The 10194-nt window shown below is 48.8% G+C and overlaps 1 protein-coding gene across 1 annotated transcript; it reads right to left on the reverse strand.

Moving 5' to 3' along the window:
• Window positions 1-1325: 1325 nt before the first annotated feature.
• Window positions 1326-9753, reverse strand: LOC139452454 (somatostatin receptor type 4-like). The gene is made up of 3 exons (XM_071233942.1): window positions 9672-9753; window positions 4292-4359; window positions 1326-2183 (listed from the first exon to the last, which is right to left on the reverse strand). The coding sequence occupies exons 1-3, from the start codon at window positions 9751-9753 to the stop codon at window positions 1326-1328; spliced, it is 1008 nt and encodes a 335-aa protein (XP_071090043.1).
• Between the last annotated feature and the right edge of the window lie 441 nt (window positions 9754-10194).

Genomic DNA, 10194 nt, shown 5'->3' on the forward strand with positions numbered 1-10194 from the left:
AGCGTTGAATTTTAATGCTTGGCATAATACATTTTGGCCAAGGATCTCAATCAACGCTTTTGTTTACTTAACACACTTTCCTCAGTTATAAACTGTAACAGTAACCAGTTTATTCTTTGAACAACATTGTATTTGGCTAAATTGAATATGTTTTCACTTACGGGTGTATTCCTAACTCCTAGTGCCATCTCTGATTTTCGGTATTCCAAGCATATAGCTTTCACTACAGTTTTGCCTTTTGCGCCCAATGGAATGTGTTTCGGGAGATAATCGGAGACTGCGTTGACGCTTTACAATTATTTGCAAAAGAATTCTCAGGGACGTAGCTGTAGGTAATTCTTGTTTACGAGCCCACGAATGTGTTAAAACATACTCCTACTTTTGTACGTATGGTTTCACAAAATAATTTTGGTGGATATATTTGAAAAACAACAACAATCAACCCCAAACTCTGCGTAGTCAGTATTATACTGTAATTATTCTACCCATGTATATTAACTGCTGGTCAAAAGAAAGTATGTACTTGAAAATTGGGTTTAACCAAAAAATTAAAAACGTTTTCAAAACCTTAGGCTGATCTGTTTTGAGATACGCATATGATACCAGTACCAAATACACCATCATAGGATAACCATTAGTTCATTTTAACCACCATCAAACATGGTGTATACCTTCTTTTGCCGGGCATTTTATATTCGCGCCCCGGTGACACTGAGCATACACTGGCATCAAAGAACCCGGTATAGGTACAGGCAATGATATGAGGCAGCCCCGATATATACAGATGCAATGATATCAGTGACCACAGGTGTATATCCAGCATTCAATGGCACCAGGTAGCCCCTGTGTAACCAGTTGCAATGGCATCAGGTATATCCGTATGTCATAACTCCGATGCACCAAGATCAAGTCTCTGAATGGCGTTTAGAAGTGATACACAATCGGGAGAGAATTTATTGTTGACAACTCCGATGCTAACTTCCGAAACGTTTTGTTCCTCATATTAAGGAAGTTGCCATCCATAAATTCTCTACGTTATATCTAGATGTCATGGCCAATGATGAAATGAAATGAGTAATACCGATCGGCTTAATGTCAAACGCCACCATTATGTTGTGTAAGTCAGTGTACATTTAACGACACCACACAGCTGACTGTACGATATGTTCGCCTGATACGTAGGGACACAGAGGTCGTCACACCCCGTCACCGGGTAAGCATCAAAGCTATATCATCAACATTAGTTATATTGTGTGAATCTGTTGCAGGTACACGATTACGGTCATAGGTTCCATTACACATTCATCGTACCGAAGATTTTCTTCCTACGATCGTTCTGCATCCTCGGTGGACGGCACATTGGGCGCCGCCTGGTGTTGGTCAACGTCTCCACAACAGCATAGCGCACTGAACTCCTCCCGGAAGCGGGTGTTGAAATACCCGTATATGATCGGGTTCTGACAGGAGTTGCCCATGGCCAGGATGATCGTGATCACGAAGTTCGATGACGTAATTGACTTCGTGTACACTCCGAAGAAGCCGATGACATAGAATGGCAACCACATCGTTACAAACATGAATACGATCAACACGCTCATCTTTATCAGTCGCACTTGAAGTTTGTTCCCGCGTGTTGATCCCCGAAGCTGACTCCGCCGGGAGGAAGCCCGCACCATGTTGAATATTTTGTAATAAAATATAGTTATAACTATAAGGGGTAACATAAAGGATAAGATTCCAATCAAAATTAAATACACATCTGCGTGAAACCCTTTCGGCCAGTGGATTCCACAAAATATGTACATCCTACCATCTTGAATGATACTTAGTTCAGCTTGCGCAAGTGCAATGGGAACCGGAAATGTTATAGAGATGACCCACACACCGGAAATGATCCAGCAGGCAAGTTTTCCGGACATGCGCCTGCGGTGCGAGAAACAGATATAGGTGTAGCGCTCTATCGATATCATCATCATTGTCAGTATCGAACACGTCCCAGCAATGAACTGGACGTAAGTCACGAGTTTACAGATGACGTCACCAAACTCCCAGGATGTGGTGACGCGGGTCGTGGCGATGAAGGGGATGCCTGACGCCAACAGGAGGTCGGCGACGGCCAGGTTGGCGATGAAGAAGTTGGTGGCACTACGCAGCCTTCGGCACCTTAGAATGACCAGCAGCACCTGCAAGAGACACTGACTGTTACTAGGACATCATGGACATTCAATAGCTCTAACGCGTAGCTATCATACTTTGCGATACAACGTAGGTTCATGCAGCTTCCAGACACAGTTTATCTATCGACGTTCTTCTAGAGAATTATATCCAACACTTACAGTAAGTGAGTGAGTGAGTGAGTATGGTTTTACGCCTTTGGCAATCCTCCAGCAATATCACGGCGGGGGACACCAGAACTGGGCTTCAAGTATGTGGCCGTGTTGAGAATCGAACCCAGGCTTTTAGCTATGATGCTTAAAAGAGTTGACCTTAGGCCACAATGATCTGGCAAGAATAAGAGTAAATGCATACGTTCCTGCAGAAATGCAGTAGTAGTCGCACATACTTAACATTAACAAATGGAACGGTATACTCTTACTCGAATTTCGTGGTGTCGAATAATCAATAAACGCTGCATTTCAATATGCAATTTTATTAAAATTTTCACCAGACTGAAGTCGTTTGAAAAAAAATAATATTAGCCTGTACATCCCGGTCTGTGTCTAAACCTCACAATGTTCGAGTCTGACAGTTCCAACAACCTCATACACTGGTGCGGTAGTTATATGAAAAGACACAATCTGAATGACGGTGGCATGGTCTATGTGAGAGATGAGTGTGATGCTACGTGTATTTGTGTACCGATCTTGATAACAGGCTGTGTTAAGTAAACGTAGAATGCTTGCCTATACAGGGAGGTGTAAGAGTGTAGACCGGAAATTGAGTGCCAGGTATAGTATACAATCGGCTTCTTGCAGCAGAGTTTTGTACGAATGCCGCAGAACCTACGTAATGGCACTGGCGGTTATTAATCACCCAGTGTTAGGCACGAGGCTTTAATATGCTTGTCAACCACATCTGATTTGGCTTCACGGAGACAGAATAATGTGAATTGATAGCACCTCATAACCAGCTACTCGACAGCCGGACTACGTGACCTGCTTCCTTGCATGTCTTCGACAGGAAGGACAACCACTCCTGTGACGTCACTGACGTCTGTATAATTCGAGAGGGCTCTTGTGCTTTATCACCATCTGTAGAGGACGATTTCAGTGCTTTCCTACTGTCGCTTTATTAATCCGGTCTCCTGATTTGGAATATTTCAAACCTTGGGATGTGTTTACCATCAGGAGGCTAGTACACTAGTCCTTCGCGAACACCAGGTACCATCACTATTTGAGAGTGATTCATGTACACATGCTTATGGCATAGCCGTACAATAGAATTGTATGACCATGGAAAGAGATTTGTCGTTTGTATTTATTATGTGTGATTGGATCGATCCCTAGCATCATGTATTGATGATTAATTCCGGCGTTCCGGAGAGGGTGATTTCAGAGCCGAGGAATAGACATATTCAATATTCGCAGTTTTATAAGCCTCCAAAATGAGTTTAATAAACATAGGAAAAGATAATAATTGTAGTCAGGTTAAGGAATAGAATCTGAACTGTTAACAAGATACAGAAACGTAAGTAAGGTCACACTTGCAACACTCTACAACAACTGGTGCTGTCTGTACGGTCATATACCCCGACCCGCAGCACGATGCCTGCCTCCGCTAGGGTGGTTCATCTCTCTTAACCTTACAATGATTCGTGTTGTCGGCATATAAGTTCTTGCTTTCATCTTCTTCGCATTAGGTTCCGTTTTAAAAAGAAAAATACGATGCCGAATACCCTTAGTAACCATAGAGACGTCAGCCAGTATGCCTGAGGCTTGGCATTATAACGGAGGTCCTGTCAGCTAAACCTCCCTTTATCAGGTGCTCACATAAAGGCTGTGCAAATGCACATGTTAGAACTGGGTCTGTAGTTATATTGATTATTGTGAATATTGTCATTACTTCAACAGTTGTCAGTCTCGATATGTCTGTACATTCATACTGTGAAATCCAGCTACTTGTGGATGCAATAGCGGATATTCGATCAACTGAAATCTGTCCAGCAGACGTTGTTTTACCACTATCTCTGTTACCTCTCTGTCTGACTTAATATAACCTCACCACAACTACTACTGACCCCTCGTTACCGTCACTGATGTTACCCTCGCCTGGTGGTGTCTACTGTACTTACCAGGCCATTTCCGGCAACTGCGGCAACAAATATAATGGTCAGAACAGTGACCTCTATCTCCGTTTGACCTGAAAAAGAAAAGTTTCAACTTTAGCAACCTTGCCGGCCTGGGCTGGGGTTGGGAGGGGCTAGACTTGATTGGGGCTGGGGTTGAGTGGGACTGGGGTTTGGTGGGTTGGGGCTGGAATTGGGTAAGGCTGAGGTTAGGTGGGGCTGGGGTTGGATGGGGCTGGGGTTGGGTGAGGCTGGGGTTGGGAGATGCTGGAGTTGGGTGGGGCTGGGGTTGGGTGGGGCTGGCGTTGGGTGGGACTGGCGTTGGATGGTGCTGGAGTTGTGAGGCTGATGTTGGGCGAGGCTGGAGTTGGGTGGGGCTGGGGTTGGGTGGGGCTAGAGTTGGGAGATGCTGGAGTTGGGTGGGGCTGGGGTTGGGTGGGGCTGGCGTTGGATGGGGCTGGCGTTGGATGGTGCTGGAGTTGGCGAGGCTGGAGTTGGGTGGGGCTGGGGTTAGGTGGGGCTGGGGTTGGATGGGGCTGGCGTTGGGTGAGGCTGGGGTTGGGTGGGGCTGATGTTGGGCGAGGCTGGAGTTGGGTGGGGCTGGGGTTGGGTGGGGCTGGCGTTGGGTGAGGCTGATGTTGGGCGAGGCTGGAGTTGGGTGGGGCTGGGGTTGGGTGGGGCTGGCGTTGGGTGGGGCTGGCGTTGGATGGTGCTGGAGTTGGTGGGACTGGGGTTGGGTGGGGCTGGCGTTGGGTGGGGCTGGCGTTGGGTGGGGCTGGGGTTGGGTGGGGCTGGCGTTGGATGGGGCTGGCGTTGGGTGAGGCTGGGGTTGGGTGGGGCTGGCGTTGGATGGGGCTGGCGTTGGGTGGGGCTGGGGTTGAGTGGGGCTGGCGTTGGTTTGGGCTGGGGTTGGGTGGGGCTGGGGTTGGCTGGGGCTGGCGTTGGGTGGGGCTGGGGTTGGGTGGGGCTGGCGTTGGATGGGGCTGGCGTTGGGTGGGGCTGGGGTTGAGTGGGGCTGGGGTTGGTTGGGGCTGGGGTTGGTTGGGGATGGGGTTGGGTGGGGCTGGCGTTGGGTGGGGCTGGCGTTGGGTGGGGCTGGGGTTGGGTGGGGCTGGCGTTGGATGGGGCTGGCGTTGGGTGGGGCTGGCGTTGGGTGGTGCTGGCGTTGGGTGGGGCTGGCGTTGGATGGGGCTGGCGTTGGGTGAGGCTGGGGTTGGGTGGGGCTGGCGTTGGGTGGGGCTGGCGTTGGGTGGGGCTGGGGTTGAGTGGGGCTGGCGTTGGGTGGGGCTGGGGTTGAGTGGGGCTGGCGTTGGTTGGGGCTGGGGTTGGGTGGGGCTGGCGTTGGGTGGGGCTGGCGTTGGGCGAGGCTGGAGTTGGGTGGGGCTGGGGTTAGGTGGGGCTGGGGTTGGATGGGGCTGGCGTTGGGTGAGGCTGGGGTTGGGTGGGGCTGATGTTGGGCGAGGCTGGAGTTGGGTGGGGCTGGGGTTGGGGTTGGGTGGGGCTGGCGTTGGGTGAGGCTGATGTTGGGCGAGGCTGGAGTTGGGTGGGGCTGGGGTTGGGTGGGGCTGGCGTTGGGTGGGGCTGGCGTTGGATGGTGCTGGAGTTGGTGGGACTGGGGTTGGGTGGGGCTGGCGTTGGGTGGGGCTGGCGTTGGGTGGGGCTGGGGTTGGGTGGGGCTGGCGTTGGATGGGGCTGGCGTTGGGTGAGGCTGGGGTTGAGTGGGGCTGGCGTTAGTTTGGGCTGGGGTTGGGTGGGGCTGGGGTTGGCTGGGGCTGGCGTTGGGTGGGGCTGGGGTTGGGTGGGGCTGGCGTTGGATGGGGCTGGCGTTGGGTGGGGCTGGGGTTGAGTGGGGCTGGGGCTGGTTGGGGCTGGGGTTGGTTGGGGATGGGGTTGGGTGGGGCTGGCGTTGGGTGGGGCTGGGGTTGGGTGGGGCTGGCGTTGGATGGGGCTGGCGTTGGGTGGGGCTGGCGTTGGGTGGGGCTGGCGTTGGGTGGTGCTGGCGTTGGGTGGGGCTGGCGTTGGATGGGGCTGGCGTTGGGTGAGGCTGGGGTTGGGTGGGGCTGGCGTTGGGTGGGGCTGGCGTTGGGTGGGGGTGGGGTTGAGTGGGGCTGGCGTTGGGTGGGGCTGGGGTTGAGTGGGGCTGGCGTTGGTTGGGGCTGGGGTTGGGTGGGGCTGGGGTTGGGTGGGGCTGGCGTTGGGTGGGGCTGGCGTTGGATGGTGCTGGCGTTGGGTGGGGCTGGCGTTGGTGGGGCTGGTTTTGGGTGGGGCTGGGGTTGGGTGGTGCTGGCGTTGGATGGGGCTGGCGTTGGGTGAGGCTGGGGTTGGGTGGGGCTGGCGTTGGATGGGGCTGGCGTTGGGTGGGGCTGGCGTTGGATGGGGCTCGGGTTGGGCATGACATGTATAACTGTTTCCCATACTTAAGCGTACATTTTAGATTTCGATTTCAAATAGATGTTGGTGTTAGGTTCCACTGATTGGACGCGATTTACATAGGAATTGCCCCCGTGTCCTCACAAAGCCTGGCGCAGAAGAGATCAGATACCTGCGCCCTTCTCAAATCACAAGACACTGTCTGCCAGATTCGCAACATGGTGAGCGTCAGGGCACAGATTCCATACATAACTAGTGTGCAAGAGGAAAGTGCACTGAAAGGGTTTCATTTCAAAACTGTAATGAATTCCGGCCAATATATTCCTGTAATAGGGATTCTTAAACAAGAAGTGTGTATCACCGCAGACTAGGTAGAGAGGAAAATACCCAGTCATCAGGACAGAATATCGCGCGCCTTATGGCGGACCCTGGACCAAAGTGATAACTCTTGTCATATTTTTCTTAGTTCGGGTCCTCCATTGCGATGTGTAAGTTGGCCCTGTTTAGGAGTTCGTATCCAAAGCGTCAAATGTTATCCCGCTATCCTAGCCATAATATTACTACAATATTGCCCAAGCGATGTGGGGCGGAAGGGTAGCCTAGTGGTGAAAGCGTTCGTTCGTCACACCGAAGACCCGGGTTCGATTCCCGACATGGGTACAATGTGTGAAGCCCATTTCTGGTGTCCCCCGCCGTGATATAGCTGGAATATTGCTAAAAGCGGCGTAAAGACATACCCATACACTCACCCACTCACCCAGTACAGTACCGATGTATTGGAGTTGTGTAGTGTCCCATATGGCATGAATGGAAAATAATGTGTTAGTATGTGCATAGCATCGGCACATCAGGTCCTCCCGATAGACGGAATGAGACATGCACATCCCAAGGTCGTGTTTCTTGTTTCGGCTGCTGAGGAACTCTGTAAGATGTGTATACTATGAACGAGATTTACGATAAAGTAAACTGATTCATATGTAAGTAAAACACATTGACTGTAACCACTTCCTGATAGCAATGTTTACATTAACAAGAGAAGAATCCTCTATCGGTTGCCCGCCCGCAGAGTCTCACAAACGTTCACGTGTCTTTACACTTAAAGTCAATTACGTATGTGTAAAGCTGCCATTACTTTACAAGCACGAGATGCTGTCTTTGTGGTTTATGTGCCATGTATGTACACAAACGTGGGGTCCGCTAGCGCCTGAATCCTGCCACAACGTCAACCTCGTTGTAAAATCTTCATTAACCATTCATAATGATTCCATAGAAGCCAGCACAGCTCATTACAATATTTCAACAAAAGCATTTCGCGTTCAACATTAGTCCGACCCTATGACAAGAAGTCAACTGAGGCGAGATATACCTGATGCCAGTACAACGTCCTGACAAGTTAGTTAAGTTCTTGTTACATCACATGTCATGTAATATTTAAAAAGAAAGAAAGATAATATTTTAAGCGGACTGTACGTGACACATTTATTCTATTACACCGTTAGTAAAAAAATAAATTTGGAGGCAAGCCAGCTAACGCTGAGTGACGTCACACACATAGTTCTATGCCGAAGTCAGCAACATCCAAGCTGCATGTGAATGATCGTCACAGATTATACAGAACACAGATTATACAGAACACAGATTATACAGAACACAGATTATACACAACTTGACAATCAAACCCTGGAGATTGGTGTGACGCACGAAAGCTTAAACAACCAGGCTAGCCCTTCGTCTATTAAATGGACAGAGATCCGTTGACTTTACTTTGATATGTACAAAACATAAAAATGATAATAAATGTGGAAACATTATGAAAGCAAGGCTAATAACTATTGAACAAACTGACTGCACAAAAAATATAACCATCCTTCGGACATACGTGCGACGTTTCTAACACCAGCCTCAACAGCAGTTGCAACGTCGACATTTTATGACCGTCATAAATACAAGAGGTGGCAGCTACAACCAGGCCGGGATGACGGCGCGAGGGTTTACAGGCTTGTGTGACGCACTTGCCGTATACCATTGGCCATATAACCATCCCCGTTACGGTAAAGGATGTGATGTTGAATGTATGTCATCATACAATGGTTGCCGAGCGATATCAATGCGTTGTGGTGCTTGGTATTGGCGAGTGGCGTATGTCAATGCAAAGTTAGTGATAAAGATTTAAGATTAACGATTCCAGCTGCCCCGCCCTGACATCTAACAGAATTGCTCTCTTCAGTGCTTATGCTCCTTTTTCATGACATTTCTTTACTGTCTTAATTTTATTCAATCATTCTCTCGTCCAGGCGTTACCTATTTTTGATTGACAAATAGCACATTGCTATCCATGCTTGCATTGGGGGAATGCATGCAATCTATACGAAATAAAGTTATTAATATTTTTCCAGAGCCGTATTTTTTCAGAACAGCCAGTGCGAATAAAATGCCCGGTCCTTAAACTAAATGATAAATGTTTGCGCCGGAATGGTACATCAGACACTGCTTTAGGCAGAGATATCTTATGATTATGGAAAGGGTTTTGTTTTTATTTTATTGTAATATTGGTTGGTGGGTTGGTTGGTGGGTTGGTAGGTTGGTTGTTTAACGCCGCACTCAGCAATACTCCAGCGATATGACGGCGGTCTGTTAATAATCGAGACCAGACAATCCAGCGATTGATATCGTGAGCATCGATCCACACAATTGGGATCGATGACATGCATCAAACCAAGTCAGTGAGCCTGACCAGCCGATCCCGTTAGTCGCCTCTTACGACAAGCATAGTCGCCTTTTACGGCAAGCATGGGTTGTAAAGACCTTATTGTAATGCATTTAGTATTCGTTTGTCTTAATGTTACAATGATTCCCTGTTTAAAATGGCATGCAGTATGTTTGTATATCCTTTAGATTCATTCAATTCATAGGAATTTTCATTGTTTAATATGGGTCTTAATGAATTATATAGAAAATAAAATCGGAAAAAACTGGAAACTTCAGAATAGGTGCAAAAAAGCTAAACTAAACTCACCTTTCCACTTGCCGCTGAACTCGGACAGGAATGTGAATGCAGTCTCATTCGTGCTTGGGTCAGTAAGAACAATCTCCCCCATTGTGGTAATACTTCAGACCTTCACATGTGTATCTTCCACTGTGGTCACACACGGACAGCCTGTCCAGCACATCGCCGGTCCCTTGCATCGTCTGGCATCCCACTTCAATGCCTATGAGTCTCGAGAAACAGCATGGTTTGAACAGATAGTGAGAGTGCGCAGTGCGTAGTGCGGAGCTCGCCTTCGTCACCACGAGGAGCTTAATACGATGAGACTACAGGGAATGATATAATGTTCTGAGCTAACATTTCGCCTCGAAGACAGGGGGTGGGGTTATATATGTCTCGGAACACCCTTGCGCGGTGTGTTCACAGTTCCATCTATCACATGTCGATTTAATTAAATTTAGTTTATAACACTGATAAACACTTGGAGATCTCACAAGAATAAGGGAGAAATTGACATTGTATTCGAAACCAAAATCCAGAACCAAGAGGAATA

This window comes from Haliotis cracherodii, unplaced genomic scaffold (assembly GCF_022045235.1).
Source record: "Haliotis cracherodii isolate W230 unplaced genomic scaffold, xgHalCrac1.p SCAF_9, whole genome shotgun sequence".
NCBI lineage: Eukaryota > Metazoa > Mollusca > Gastropoda > Lepetellida > Haliotidae > Haliotis > Haliotis cracherodii.

Coding starts and splice junctions, on each gene's coding strand:
- LOC139452454 (XM_071233942.1), bottom strand. CDS start 9,753: ATGGGGGAGATTGTTCTTACTGACCCAAGCACGAATGAGACTGCATTC. Junction 4,360..9,671: donor GTTCAGCGGCAAGTGGAAAG/GTGAGTTTAGTT, acceptor TTTCTTTTTCAG/GTCAAACGGAGATAGAGGTC. Junction 2,184..4,291: donor CAGTTGCCGGAAATGGCCTG/GTAAGTACAGTA, acceptor TGTCTCTTGCAG/GTGCTGCTGGTCATTCTAAG.